Genomic DNA, 16035 nt, shown 5'->3' on the forward strand with positions numbered 1-16035 from the left:
ACTTTCAGATATTCTGTTCATCAGTATTTAAGTTTAAAACTGTTTTCAATCACTAGTATTTTAATCTAATTTAAAATTTGAATCAGTTTTGAAATTTGCTCTAAAATAGTAGTACTAGTAGTATATACTAGTAAGGATGAGCTTTATCCAATTCATCCAAAGTGCTTCGAATGTGAAGCTTATGAACATTTGAAATGTATTTGGCTTGAAGTTGAGGTATTTTCTCACAACTGTTCATCACTGTAGTTAAATTTTGGTTTCAGTCCATGACTAGAAGGAAGGAAGGAAGGAAGGAAGGAAGGAAGGAAGGAAGGAAGGAAGGAAGGAAGGAAGGAAGGAAGGAAGGAAGGAAGGAAGGGCTTCCTGCATAAGCAGTTTTTTGGAGTAGCTGGAGGAAAGGATCCAGATGAGGTGGCTGCTCCTGAGCCCTGCACAAGGCCAGCATGGTTGGCCTGGGAGCAGAGGGTGGATTCACTGGAAGTGTTTCTGCTGTGTACTCGAGGTAACTGCACAAAATCACAGGGACAGACGTAGAAGTGACATTTCTGCTGATGGATTCAGTGATGGCGAGGAGCATCCAGAGGCACTGGTGCACAGAATCACAGAATAGTAGAATGCTAAGGGGTTGAAGGGACCTTAAAGACCATCTAATCCCAATCCCCTTTCCATAGGGACACCTCCCACTAGACTGGTTTGCTCAAGGCCTTATCTAACCTGACCATGAACTTTGCCAAGGCTGGGGCATCCACAGCCTCTTAGTGCAACCTCTGACAGTGCCTCACCACCCTCACAGCAAAGAATTTCATCTCTTCATTGCAGTAAAGGATAACACCATTGAGGGGCCCAGGCTGGGGAACATTCCCAGGAGGCATGCATTTAGCCTGGGCCACCCTGATGGTAGCCCATGGGTATTTAATATATGGGCAGAGGCTGTTGTATGTAGCAGTGAGAGCCACAGTGGAAGTGACACTTGTATTGATGGTGTAAGCATTTTCACCATTTTTAATTTGAGTTGCTCTTGTGAAGCAAAAATTTAAATAATAGTCATTATTTTGAAATGGCAAAATTTACTCCATCTCTGGGAGACTTCTTATGTATTCTTCAGCTTACTTGGAGAGCTTCTTTGGGGACTTTTTTACTGGTTTGGTGTTTTTTCCATATTTTTAGAAGTACGGAACCAAAGACGTATAAACGGGAAGGAAAGTAGCTGTAAACAGAAAAGTAAACACAACATTGTCAGCTCAACATTGTTTATCTAATGAGGCTAAATCCTCATTAAGTTCTTGTGTTTGATATACTTTCACAATGTATAGTCATAATATGTGTGAGAGTGCTCCCCCTTGATTAATGGCTTCTTTGCATCGCACTGGAGTCATTGCTTCCATTACCATAAAAGCATTTTGGACGGTATTGAACTTTCTGTGCCTGATGGGCCGGAAATGAGAACGATTGTGTTTGTACAAAACATGTTTAATTTCATTGTTTATATAAATTGGCTCCTTGTTCTTTATCATCAGAGCAAATCTCCATGCCTTCTTAGGTATTCATTGACCCAACTGCAGAGGGCACTGGCAGGGGGATCATCACTCAGGCAGATCTTCAGACCATGTACAAGTAGTGGATATGTCTCACCCGCCTTGTCTGCAGATTCACGGTCCACGGGGTGCAGAGGGGAGGAGGCTCTGTTGTGAGTTTGCACTGTGCCTGGTCCTACCAGATTAACAGAGGTTTCATGCTGAGTTTTGAGAAGAGGTATTTCAGCCCCCAGTTGTGGAGGAAACTACAAATACCCCAAGAGTTTTACCCTTGAAAACTCTTTATTATTTTTAATACTCTAAACATGACGTTTGACATAAAGATGTAAATGTTTAGACCAGCTTCAATATCTGTGTTTAGTATGACTAAAACATGATGCTCTGTAAAATCATGCAAAATTAAGCTCAGATTTAATCATGTAAAATCATGCAAAATTAAGCTCAGATTTATCTCAAAATGGCTTGTCAGTAGAGCAGTGACATGTGCTGCAGCAGTTGTGGTCAGCTGACAAACCACTTTGATATGGTTGTTCAAAAGCCATGACATCTCCTGCAGCTCAGTGCCATAAACAATGCTAGTGTCAGATCCTGCCGTCACTTTGCCACGGCTGAGAAGGGAAAGTTCAGTCCAGAAATGGATATTTTTTACTTTCTGCCAGGTTTTGAGAAATTCTGACAACGAGAAGTGACTCTGAATCCCCAGATGCACATCACTGAGCTGTCAGGCCAGGAGTGGTGACAGCAGAGGACTCTGGGACTGCCATGCTGCATGAGATACTCCTCTCTGCCTTGCCCTCTAGCCTCCCCAGGAAATAACTCTGTGCATGGGTCACAGCTGCCACTGGCTTTCTTTTTCCTCTTGGCTCCTGGTCTGGGCATGAGGCAGCAGGTCCCCTGCAGTGCGAGTGCCATGTGCCTGCCTGTCACACGGCTTTGTCACAGAGAGGGCAGGATGCAGTGGTGTGGTGGCCATCACCTGAGGCTGCTTGCAAAGACAGCGATGGTGTCTGATGGTGCTTATGCCTGGTTCCCAAGCAAGCATCCAGCCATACCCCTGTTGTGTTAGGAGAATTCCCTAACTTCTAGGGAGAACTAAACAGGGAGGATAAATATATAGGCCTCTCTGGCTTCTTGCTCTTGTTTTCCCTGTCATAGTCCAGGGCTTTGTATTTACTCCACAGTGACAATTTATAGGCCAGTGTAACTGAGGTCACTGTTTGGCTCTCTGTGTCTCTTTCATCATCTGCAACCTGGAGATAGTAGTGTTTTCTAGGGCTGAGTGAATAATTCATTATGTGGCTCCTTATTAAACAGATGCTGTCTCTCTGTTTGCAGATAGTCTACAAATGGATTGCATTTTGTTCAAATTTATTTGTTGTTCCAAATTATTCACCAAATATTTTCAGTAAATAATGTTATTGGCCTATAGTGCATCCAGAATATGAATTTGAAACTTGCCTTATATGACTATTTGTCATTGCTGGTTAAAATTCATTATTTCAGCAACTATGCCTTCCAGCAAATTTGTCTCATAGAGCTTCCCCAGAAGTAACACAAGGATGCTATGAATATGCTAAGAGTGAATGCTTAGGGGGTATTCTTTCTTCCTTATTACTAATGCAGCTGAAATGCTAATCTGCCTCATTGAGTATTGTGAAGACTGGAAAGCTGTTTTCTGAATGTGAAATCCTTCTCAGGTGGACACCAGCCCTGGCTGCTTGTCCTTGCCACTCCTTTAAGTAGCAGGTGGTGTGTGGTTCCAGCTACTGCTGAGTGCAGGGCAGAAAGTAAGCATAGGAGGTAGCACATGCTGTGTTCAGAGCCACTGATTCAATTAGGAATCTATGGGACTAAGTCTGTGCTAATGAAGAAAATTGGCGAGGGCACGGGAGCATGGCATGGTTTGGCTCTCTTCCACACAGTTGAACTTTCCTTCCCCAAAGATGTCCATATGGACTTACAGATGTGTGAGAGGTGCTGTCTTCTACACTGTTCCTGGGAGACCTTCCCAGTAGTCTGAATCTGTGCCACAGCTGTACTGTACAAGCAGTATGAATGTGTGAATGTCCCTGTCTTTGGGTCCTGGGTAGTATCCAGCATTTCATGAACATGTTTAAAAGCCTATGAGTTGTTCAATGGCATTGCTTGAAGCACTGGGTTCTCCTAAGCTAAGCAACAGCTTGCCCACTAAGAAGATATGTCCCCCTTTACACCCCCTCTCCTGGTGTTCCACTGCTACCTTGGAAGTCAGAAGTGGAGAGGGAAAAGGGGCACCCAAGTCAAATCTGCGTAGTGGTCTGTGTTTGATAGTTTGGAGTGAGGGCAGCACAGGCCTGTTCTTCAAAGACATACCTGCCAGGCAGCTGAAGGAGAGGGATTTCATCCTATGGCTCCTTACACAATGCCATTTTGTTTTTAGCAGATAGGCTGGGGCCTCCTCTGGATATTCTGCTGGATTCACTGAACTGCACAGCGTTGAGCGTGCAATGGAAGATGCCAAAGCAGCACACGAGCACCATCACGGGGTACACGGTAAGTGATGCTCCGTGCTGCTGCCTGGCCTCAGGCTGCACACACTGAAACCAGCAGGACAGCCCCTTCTCTTGACAAACAGTGCCACTGCCCAGAAAGCAGCCAGGGGACAGTGGGCTTGAGCAGACTGAGCTGTAACCTTTAAAAAAAAAAAAAAAAAAAAAAAAGCGGCTCATGTTCTAGAAACAAGCTGTGATGGGAATTTGGGTTGGATGCCAAGGGCCTGTAGTGGATATAGATTGCTTTTCTGTTGGGGTTTTCCTGCAAGGCTCTCAATTCTCTCTGATAAAGCAGTAAAGAAGAACAGAGTAGGTTGATATTGCACTGTGCAAGTGAGGGCTGACTTGTACTTCCAGCCTGAGGATTACTTTAGCAGGAATATGTTTTCAAACTAAGCCTCTAAAACTTCCCAGATTTGCAGCAGGTACAAGGGAAGAACTGTTTCATGGAATCTCTTCTTAGATGGGTACTGTACTGCATAGAATCCCTGGGAACCCACCTGCAGCCATAAATATCAAAAGGGCTTTTGTTTTATTCCCCCCTACCTCAGAAATCAGTTTCTGTTAAAGAAGCTGAATGATTTTCCTGTTGTACTCAGTAATTTTTTCGGGAAGTCTCTGACCCCCATCCAGCCTCTGCCATGTTACCTTCTGCCTACAGGACAAAACAGAAGGGCTAGGCTAAACTGGTTACTGTATTTTAGTGTGCAAGAAGCAAAACAATGAACACTAACATGCCATTCATTCATTTTTGTTAGGTATTGTTTTAACAGGTATTCCATGGCAATGAAACTCAGTCCCAAAATAGAAGTGAGTCAGTGGGAAATTAGCACACCAAAGGTGTGAGATGTTGACTAGAATGTGTTGCTTTCCCCTTCAACAACAACAAAAAAATGAATAGGAGTTTTTCTGATTAGCATTTTCGTGGACATATTTGAAATTTCCAATAATAAAAATTCAGTTTTATGTAAAAAGGTGGCAAGCAGAATACTACTGAGTACCTTATTATTAATGCACACTAAGAGAAAGAGAAAAATCCCTGCAATAGGTATTTCTGCTATACATGCTCCTTTATTCCACAGTCTTGTAAATGACACCAGTGCAGCCCAGCTGCAGAGTTAATTTCTTTGTTATGAAAGTGCTATGAATTAGCATACAGTAGTCTAAAACTCCAAAATGCACTTGCCGTGGCCAGGATCTGCCTCAGGTGAGCTCTGTGTGTAGCTGGGTCCACCCTTCTCTGTGAAAGCAAAGGTGCAGGTAGTAAGTGGCCTAAGTTGTACACAGTGATCACTCTTCATTCATGCAGATCAAGCATCTGAGCTCCACTTCTTTTTTCAAGCCTTGAGCTGGTGTGTGGCATGATCATAAAACCAATGACCAGCAGCATCAATAGTGGTCTGCCCAAAATGTCTTCACTGTAGTATCTTGACCCTCTGTCATCTCTGGGTCTGTGTGCACAGGAAAGCAGATTGTCTGTCTCATTAGTCTCCACTACATGGCAACAGACATGAAGAGACATTCTATGATAGAGCAATTTTTATAATGTCATAATCATGAAATGTCAACATCTTTCTTGCATGAAGTAAGGTGTCTGTACAGTGCAGACTAGTCCCACAACTCTTCAGCTGTCCATGTTAATGGCAGACAAATGATGCACAATGAAACAGCTCAGGCCTACAAGCTACAAGTGCTACAAGCACTACAACTGTGTTTCACATTAGGTAAGTGTATTCACTTTGAGATGGTGTCCTTTGGTCACACTGACAACTTCTAGCAAATTGGAAATGAATATTAAAGGACTTCAGCTTTTCCTGCCAAAAAGGCAGGGGATCAAGGGCTCAAATTCTGTCCTCAGTGTGAGAATGATGCACTGGTGCATTCATTCTCAAGTAATTCTGAAATACTGAGTTATTGTTGTAACTGGTTTGACTGTGTCTTCTTTGCAAGGTCTTTTACTCGGAAGTTGAAGGTGATAAAGCAGTTAAACAGCTCTCACACGATGTTCCCCTGAGTCTGGATATGATTAGCATGGTGAGTATTTCTTTTCATCAACAATCAGGTCATTGGAGCAGAACATGCAAGTGGAAACTTGCAACTGTCTCCTTGTAGTTTTGTGAAATATGTTGCGGATCCAAGCCCCAAATCTGCTCTGGATTGTGAGCAAAAGGAAATCACAAAGTTTTTGTGTTTGAATGATGCACTTTTTCTCCATCTTGTTGTACTGTTTTATCATGTAATACTATTGGGACTTGCCCTCAGCTTCCTAGTACTGACCTTTTTCAGTAAATGTACTAAAACAGAACTTTTAATCTTAAATGCATGCATTTTCACACATGGAAGGGCTGGAATTTCATGAGTCTATGGGAGAGAGTTGCATTATGACTGTACGTGTATTGCAGTGTCTGACACAGCTGTGTGAGTTAACACACAGAGTGTTTTTGCTTCTAAAGACTGTGGCCTCCTGAAATATGGCCACTTTAGTTGCAGTTCTGCAAGTTCATATTCTAGAAGATTCCCCCAGCCGCTGATGTTTATTTTGTTCTTGAAAGGATTAGTTTTTCTCATTGCTCTCCATTGTTTTTAAAGTTATGTTTTTTCTTTTATATCTCCTTTGCATTCTTGCTTTGGGTTTTTTCTTTCATTTTTCCCTTCTCTTTCCTCCTTCCCTTTTTCTGCCCCACTTCCTCACTAGAAGCGTAGGTGAGGAGGATGCTCAGATTTCCTGCAGGTTTCCATCACTCTGGTTGTCAGTTCTGACTTCTGCAGGATTCTGGGATCACAGTGAATAAAACAATATTGCTGTCATGATATATCATTTCTTTATTCATGCATTATTTTCTCCCTTCTTATCTTTATCTCTGTATTCCTTTCTTGCCTTTTTTGTTTCTTAAAAATTAGTTTTGCTAGTAGTGCCGAGAAAGATCAAACAGCACTGTTTTTTTTAATCTTAATCCTAACAGCAGTACTTCTTAATCACTGGGAGAGGAAAGTCTGTATCCCAGTACTCATGCAGATGATTAACAGCCACACAGACTGCTATATGCTGTAGCATTGGTCTTGTTTTAATTCCCTGACCCATTATTTATGTGCTTTTGGCATCACTTTTTATTATTTTAGTTCTTAACAAGTTCTATTTGTTTTTTCCCAGGGTCAACTTGAAGGACAAGCAATTTTTGTAAGTATTGATTCACATGAAACTTGGTCACAGATGTGATTAAAAATAAAATTGAATGTTTCTGACTTGGTCTCTCCACAGATGCACAAAAGTTGATCTCAGGTGTTGATTCTATGTAGCACTTATACTTATGATCTTTTGTAGTCAAAATGTAGCAGATAGTAGTCTCAAAAAGCTCAAAATCCACTGGTGGACAAGGTGGATACGTGTAGGCAAAGTAGCTCCCTTTTTAGGGAATGAATAAACCTTTTTCTCAGTCACCATAGGTATTTATGGATGTCATGTTTTAATGGAGTAAATTTGTGTAAAAAATATCCAGGCAGTGAGGATTTAGAGATTATGGGGATAGTCAAGTAGTCAGACAGACAGTAGAAGGGAAGAACAAAGTCTGGCAGTTGGAGAGGAGATGAAGAGGGAAAAATCTGAACCAGTCCAGAGAGAGCCAAGGAGGAGGAGGAGCACAGAAAGAAGCGCCAGCTTTGCAACGCCCAGGAGGAAGGAGTGGGAGACTAGCTACTAGCATAAAACAAGTTTGAAAGAAATACCAACTCTCTTAATGGCTTTGCAGCTGGTGAATTAATCAGATTGATTATTTCCAGTCCTGCACTCAGTCCAGTCTACTTCCTGTAAGCAGTAAACAGGTTGGGTTTATTGTGAGCAGGAAGCAAGCAGGAGGTGCTCGGGTTTGGGTGGGAGAAGGACAGCAATTTCAGTGTTTAACTGAAATCCCTGGCATCAACAGCCTCTTGCAAACTTTTGTTTTCTGAGGGCTGTTTTAGGAATAGAGAAATCTCACATGGTTGGTGGAGCTCACAGAACTTCTGTGGTCTGAAATAAGGGGAGTTTTTTTGGACTACAGGAGGCTCAGGATGCACTTGAATCAGGACTATCTGGTTCAATCCTAGCTGAGCTGAGTCTGGATTATGGCATTTCAGAATTGAGGTTCCATGCTTGGCACTTTCTTTCTGCTTGATAAAAATAACACTTCTGAAGGATACTAGTGGAGAAGTATGAATGGCTGGGATTAATCAGCTCCCAGCTGTCATTAATCCTCCAGGAAGTGGTGTTCTCGATGAAATGCCTTCTGTTGTATTCATACCAAACTCAACAGAAACGAAATCTGCAATAGTTTTGTGGTTAAGTCTTCATAGTTAATGTTTCCACCACTCCTCTCCTGGTGCTGGGTATGACCCTGCTGCTTTCTTGGAGGCTTCTCTGGGCCATGTGGGATTGCTGCAGCAGCAAGAGCTGTTTCTATTTATGTGTCTGTGTGTTAGCAAGGTGGATAATGTATTATTGTGTATTATATCATCGTAAAGCAGAGAATATGTAAGTGACAGCAGCCAGGGGAAGTGCAGATGCAGTACCATTTAGAGTAGGCAGTTTATCGAAAGGGGCATAATATTCAGGAACTCCAGTACACATAAAAATCAATAAAAATCAATAAAAATTAGTACGCTTTAAAGGTGGGAGGTTTTAGGCTGGGCACAGAGCCCTGGAGAGCAACACTGCTCCCTGTCAAATGACTAAACATACCAGTACAAAATGGGAAGTGACTAGCTGAGACCAGTAGTTCAGGGAAGGAATTGTCACCAGGTGACAGACTGTCATTAAAACAAGCTCAGTTCCTGCAGCTGTGAACCCAGAGTTTGATGGTTTTTTGGATTAAAACAAAACAGAAAACAGACATTCTTCTGGAAAACAATTTGTAATCCTGGTTTCTGTGAGGCAACTTACTGAGCCTCACAAACAGTTTCAACACACTTGTAGGGAAGGCAAGCTGTGTGGCAGGGCAGTGAGGGATATATGGGATAATCAGTGTGAAATTGGCTCCCCTACCACAGAAAAGGCATCACATTGCCTCACCCCATTCAACAATGTGAGATTGTAATGAGAATACCAAATGTCATTGATCAGGATTTTAGCGAGAGAATCGTGCAAGGCAGGAAAGTGAGGCTGGTGACTATTGTACCATCACCAGCAATTGAGTGATAAGTTTGGGGCATCAGACTTCAAAATATAGAGCTAATCTGAGCGGAGGGGGCACTGCAAAAATGATGGGGATAACTCTTCCACATACTGCCTGAATTTGTTATTTTTGAGGCCACTCTGTCTTCTGAGAGGGACAGAACTTGGGTTTAAGACCTGTCTTCTAGATACAAGCAAAAAAAGAAATTAAATATGTACTCCCAGGCTACTGAACAGTGGGGCACAAGGAACTGTGTTTCTTTTCTATGATCTGATTTGAAAGCGCTCCTGGTGTGAGGAGGTTATTCCCTGACATTGCCACAGGTCAGGGTAGCTTGATGGTGTCCTGAATTTTTACTTATTCACTGATATCCTGATCCTTGAAGATGAGGTGTTTGGTTTCAGAGATACTCACTGTGTGTTTCAGGGCTGTGTTCATGGAGAGGGCACTGCCAGAAGGAAGCAGGTAGCCATGTATGTAGGACATGAGTACACCTTGCTGAGGTTTTGAGGGCACACGCATAGAACTTGCTGAATACCTTAGCAGATATCAGGACTTTGATCTTGACTGGCCAGGCACTCAAAGAAATTCTCTCAGTTCAGTTTATTGTATACTTGAGTCTGGAGGTAATAATATGAGGCACATACATGAATATCTAACTCTCTCCGATGGCCAAATTCCTGAATAGTGTGAAAACAATACGAGAGATAATGAAGGATTTTTCCTTATAAGCATGAACATAATAAAGAGGAATACTGGCAGGAAAAAATGGACATAGTTTAAGGGCAGACAGACAGTACGTATGGCATGGAGGATAGACAGGCAGAAGCAGGGGTGTCAGTTCTGTCACCAGGAGGAGGTACAGAGTTTTCAGCAAGTGGCTTCTCAGGTCACATTGCAAAAGATCTCAGTCCCTTCAGCTATGAGATTGAAAGACACAGATTAATCTTTCAGAGTGAGTGTTCTTGCTGCCTCTCTCTGGACAGTTACTATTCCAGCATTGTTATCATCTCAGATTCATCTCAGACCTGTCCAGATCATTCAAGCAGATCAAGGGTGAATGATGGAAAAACAAGATAGTGGTCAGGTGGTCCATGTTAATCGGAAATCAGTGTTGGAGCTTCAAAACCACGTCCAGAGAAATGACAGATGGCAGGGTGTTGCTGAACAATGTTGTAGTAATAATGTAAGTTTCCCAAAGAGTAGAGAGGAATTGTTTTTTTCCAAAAGACCATCAAAAGAAAATTTAGCAGTTAATAAAATTTTGGGATTGTTTACTATTTTAATGCAACTGGAGGTGCAGATTTAAAGTTTGTTCCAACATGAAGAAAAAGGAGAACTCTACATTTTTCAAATGCACTGTGACTAATGTGTTTAACATCAGAGAATGAAAACCAGAAGAATAATAGCTGTAAAACAGGTTTTTTGTAAGTGCTTATTTTTCACACCAGAACAGGCTGTGGTATAGAACCTGATATTTCTTTTTCCTTGTACATTGCTGTCAAAATTCATAAATCTGGGATTAACATAGACATTCCAGGTAGGCTGCAGGTAAAGAATACTCAATTTCTTTACACATGTACGCACTCGCCATTAAAGATCAGATCTAAATGTCTGAGGCTGATCCATGCTATGTGAAGCAGCCAGTGATGAAATATAATGTTTTGGTGATGTTTTCTATTTTCTGGGAGATTTGAACAGGCTCCTCTGAAGAGTATTCATCAGCCCAAGCTCTTCACATGGAGCTGAGCATTGCCTCCTTTACGGTAGTTGTCTGTGGGTTAATCTTTCTGTGTTTATGGCAGAAGGACAAATAAGGGAAATGCTCGCTTCAGGTCAAGGCTGTTAGCTGAGCTCATAAAATTGTGAGAGATGATGGGATAGGACTCTGCTCCGTGAGAAATTAAGGATCATCAGTTCACACTGCATCAAATTGCTTCACTCTCAGGAGGTTTTATGGCCTCTGAATTTAAAAGAGAAATAAAAACAAACAAGAAAAAAAAAGGGGAAAACACACCAGACTGACACCAAATGCTAGCAGTTGGCTCAACAGAGGGAATAATATATGACTTTGACTTCACCAGTGAAAAAGCTAGATGTAAAATGCGAATAATCTGCAACCTTATGAAATATGCTGAGAAATGGGTCCAGGTTGACCTTGTGGATTCCCCTGGGGCAAAGCTGCAGCTTGAGAGGAAACATGATTCTATTTGTGTTTGTTGTTTCTAAGCTGAACTGGGCAGGGGACAATCTTCCAAGGAGAGCACAGGGAAAACACCATGTGAGATCCTGGAGACCCAGCTCACAGCACCATCCCCAGTTACATTGAACTGCTGTCACAACGTGCTTGTCTGCTCTTGACTTGGCAGGATGTTGTTATTGGCGACCTGAAGCCAGGCACTCCACACCGCGTTAGCGTTGGAGCGTACAGCTGGGCAGGGAAAGGACGGCCCAGCATGCCCAGGGAGGTGACAACTTTATCCCAAGGTAATTCTGCCTGCAGGGCTCTGTTGCAAAACTGGCAGGGCAGATGTCTGTAGCACTCACACCTAATCTCTGTCATGTACAGTATCATGGTATTTCTCCGGTACTTTTCCACATATGTAGGGTTTTAGAGGGGCAATAGCATGAGGGGAGAAGCCTATGAATTTGATTCCTAAGTTGTTGGTGTTGGGTATTGTGTGTAGCAACTCAGCTGCTTCTCTAATGCTACTCCTTTGCACTTCTTAGATAAGTGCATGCCTCCTGCGCCACCCTATCAGCCCCAGATTGTGGTGGTTTCTGATTCAGAAGTTGCGTTGTCCTGGAAGCCTGGAGTGAGTGAAGGAAGTTCTCCCATCCGGTACTATACTGTGGAGTTTATCAGGCAAGTTTGCTAGTGGAGTCTGAATTTCAGTGTTTGCGCGCTGTAGTGTTTTGGGGGTTTTTTAACCTCAACTGCACTATTCAACTGCATATAGACATGATTTATTTACTTACTGTGTATTGTATGCTTAGTTTTCCTCTCAGTGTGTGTTGAATTACCACGGAAATTTAAAGACAAAACCAGAAAGGATCCAATTTGTTGTAAAATCACCAATAAGTTGTACTTTCTGATGGAAAAAAAATAAGGTCTGATTTGATCTGTTTCATCTAACAGCAGCCTGGATCAATGAAGTTTTAAGTTTTTCCTGTTATCAAATGTTGTCAAACCATGCTGAGGAAAGGATGTTTGGCAGAGTGGTTTCCCTGGGCTGCTTTAGAAAATAATCTGAGGACTGAAAATTCAGTGTGTTTGACAGTTTTACCTGACAAAAATTATAGTATCGTAGAAATACCGGTTTTGGAAGAGACCTTCAAGATCATCCAGCCCGATCATCAACCCGACACTGTAGCCCCTAAATGACTAAATCACATAACCCAGTGCCAGACCCAGACACCTCTTGAACATAAAGTTGTTTTTGTCTTGAGCTTGCAGAATTTAAACTTGCTTTGTTATACTAACACTAATCAAGTTTACATAAAATGTTTATCTCTCTGATTTAGATTTGGGGAGAAGAGTGGGGTGTTGGTGGGGTGCTTTTTTTGTTCTTTTATGATGAACTCTTAAAATACACATCAGTGGAACTGAACTGTCAGAAGTTTCCAGTTAAATTGCTTTTATAAGCTTCATAAAAAGGGCCAGGAGGAGGTGATTGTATTTGCAAGCATAAACAAGTATCTGTACTTGACTGTTCATATGCTTGTGTGAGCTAATATCTGCATACAAATCTATTTATTTTTATTTGTCTAACTGTTTACCCTTACAGTGAATGTAAAATTCACCCTTTTAATCCTTTGAGCAAATACTTGATTACAGGTTTTAGGTGAGGTTCCTGGAAAAGAAGAGAGAATTGATTCTTAAACTACTCTGATGTGTAAAAGGTCAAAAAAAATGTTCTTAAGGAAAAAATAGTAATTTTAAAAAAAGAATTGTTGTTGTAAGAACACACAGGAAGATCTTGATTTTCAAAGTATGGGTGCAATCGAGAAGATATTGATATAGCAAAAAGATATTGACATAGCAGAAAGAATACCCAGACTGAAAACGTACTTGTTAACTGATGCACTTTGTGTTTGGGCTGAAAGCCCCCATTCAGTGCGCTGCGAGGCAGGACATGAGGGCTGAAGATACTTATCTCCTTTGTGTAATGTCTGCTGTAGACCTACAGTGAAATTTCTTCAGTATCTGTTTTTTGAACACAATTTTATCTGAGCTTTTTGCTCTCTCTCCATCTCTTCTCTCTCATTTGCTCAGTTGATGGGGAAGGGATTTTGTTGCGTTCTGATTGACTGCACAGTGGAACCTGGAGGCTTATGTAAACTTCTTCATAGCACCAGGAGCCTGCTAATGGAAGAAGTGGGCACCATCATCTCCATCTGACACACCGAAAGTGCACCCTTGAATGTTTTTGTTCAACCAGGGAGTGGAAAGCTGCTGTTTAGGTCAAAAGATGCAAGTGATTGAAATTTCAGTGTTTCATTGGCTTTAGACTTTGGGAAAGAATTTGCTAACAGCAAAATGTTTTGATTACACTGTTTAGTTTGAGCTTTAAAGCTAAGTTGAAAGTGCCTTTGTTAATCTTGGGATTATGCTCTCTTAGACTTGGAAGCTTGGTTGTATATTTGGGGTAAGTTCAATGAGCCATAAGCCCTAATGGCAGCTAAAGGTAAACATTTAACTAAGCTTCCTTGTCTTTTGCTGCATATATTTTAATTACTATAAAATGTATTATCATAAGTTAAAGCTAGTAGATTAAACCAATGTAAGACTAAAACAAATCAGTTCAAGTAAATTAGAATTGGGTCCTCTTATGTCAAAGAAATACACCATTATCCTGTGATTTGGCAAAATTAATAACAAATGCAAATTTGTAATTTTGCTTGGGCACAGCACAAATTTCTAAAAACTATGACATTGTTTAAGTTATTTCCATCTCCTTATAATTAACTTTATGTTTTTAACCATAGGAAAAACATGTTGGGACAAAACACTCCTCTCAATTGCTCATCTGTGATACTGGGGAAATGCATTGCATTCATGAAAAGTCAGTATATTAATTGTTTTGAGATACCAGAATCTAATCAGAACCAGAGCTAGCTGAATCCTGTCTCTACTCAGGGTCTAAATTTGGTGCTTTATTTAAGCATTTGCCTAAGGGATTTCCCTTGGGACCAAAGGAAGTAGTTGGTTCACTACAGGCAGTGGAGGGTAGCAGGCAGCTTCAGATATAAGATGAGCTGAGCTAATTCAGGCTCTGCTGTGCTGCTGACTAACAGAGGATGCTAAGGATATCACAATCCCACTTGTCTAAATGCTGAAAGTCTGGATGGAGACTGTAGGACTCAGTATTCACTGGAGAGTTCTAATTGAATGTGCAATAAAACCAAAATATATATGTCTGTGCAACTTTGTAGGCTCAGTGTAAATATTCTATTGGTTAATGGTGACAAGTATTTAATAAAAAATTACATTTCTATGAAAGTGTCTAAAGCAAGACCCCAGACTTAAACATATGAACTTAGGTGTTTTTCCTAAAGATGCTATGCAAAATGAATTCATAGAAATGTCTTGGATATTTTCACTCAAATACTACAAATACTCAAATTTTTAATCTGTTGAATGCCTACATGATCTTTTAAACTTGGTGATAAACTTACCTGAATTTTTATAGCCACATATTAACAGCTACAGAACCACAAGTGTTAGCAACACATGCCCTAAAACAATCAGGTCTCTTTCTTTTCATCTCATTGGTATGTAGATGAAATCAAAAGCTTTTAATATTAATCTTGGCATGCAAAGGAAATTTTTCAGTATCTTGGTAGTGACATGAAACTTCTGCTGCAATGAACTTGGCATGTTCTGCTGATAAAACTGGGAGATTTATTAGTATTCAGATGTTAGGGTGGTGCAGATTCAGCATAGTGTTGTGCACAGATTTCTTGATTAGTTTGAAGCCTTCCCTCTCCATCCCAGAAAAATCTATCCCTGCATCCCTGAATCCCTGCTGAACTGTCTCTGGCACTGCACTGAACCAGACAGTCATTGTTTGCTTTTGTTTGCAAAGAGCCTGAAACAACAGATCTGACCAGGGAGACACCTCCCAGTGTCTAGGAAAAAATACTTTTAATATTGTTTCCCTGATTATTGCATGAAACAGGCATATTTGACTCAGTAGTTAGCTCACTGCTTGTGAGATTAACTCCTTGAAGGAGGTGGTAGCTGATGAAGAAGGAGGAGTGAAAGATATTAGGGAGGAAGTGCTTAACAAAACTGATTGTATCACTGATTGTATTCTTTTGAATGTATCAGAAGAATATCTAACAAGAGAATGAGTTACCAAAATTGTTCACTTTTCCTTTCCTCACAGATGGCCTGGTATATCAGTTGATCTATTTTGTACAAAGTGTCACAATAATGTGAAATAATAATAGTTACTAAAAAGAATATGTTATAGTGCAGTATATTATATAAGAGATTTTTCCATTGCAAATGATGATAAATTGTAGTTGTCATCATATTTATTATTTGCTGGAATATTTTTAAAACCATTATAAGATTGAACTTTCCCCTTGAGATGAGTACAAATACAGCACGGAAGAACAATCAGAAACATTAGAAAAATTGGATTGCTATGGGGTGCCTCATACTTAAATAATTTCCAGGTGATTTTAAAAGGATGTTCAAGTGACTATAAAATTGCTGTTCTCTGCACCAGAAAGAATTCCCTTCTTGAATCAGTTCCCAAGTTACAACATAAAGCAATAATCCAAACTTTTTAGGTACATTTGGCATGAAAT

At 40.8% G+C, this 16035-nt stretch overlaps 1 protein-coding gene across 3 annotated transcripts in view; it reads left to right on the forward strand.

The window, feature by feature from the left end:
- Positions 1-16035, forward strand: part of EGFLAM (EGF like, fibronectin type III and laminin G domains) — a 75665-nt gene that overhangs the window by 12223 nt on the left and 47407 nt on the right. For 2 of the 3 annotated variants that reach the window (XM_038125257.1, XM_038125260.1), the window contains exons 2-6: positions 3955-4067; positions 6017-6100; positions 7218-7244; positions 11583-11700; positions 11944-12079. In XM_038125257.1, coding sequence (XP_037981185.1) covers positions 3955-4067; positions 6017-6100; positions 7218-7244; positions 11583-11700; positions 11944-12079 — 478 coding nt within the window. The remainder of the gene's footprint in view (positions 1-3954; positions 4068-6016; positions 6101-7217; positions 7245-11582; positions 11701-11943; positions 12080-16035) is intronic. The other variant, XM_038125259.1, reaches the window with a different exon arrangement.

The sequence above is a fragment of the Motacilla alba genome, chromosome Z (assembly GCF_015832195.1).
Source record: "Motacilla alba alba isolate MOTALB_02 chromosome Z, Motacilla_alba_V1.0_pri, whole genome shotgun sequence".
NCBI classification, from domain to species: domain Eukaryota; kingdom Metazoa; phylum Chordata; class Aves; order Passeriformes; family Motacillidae; genus Motacilla; species Motacilla alba.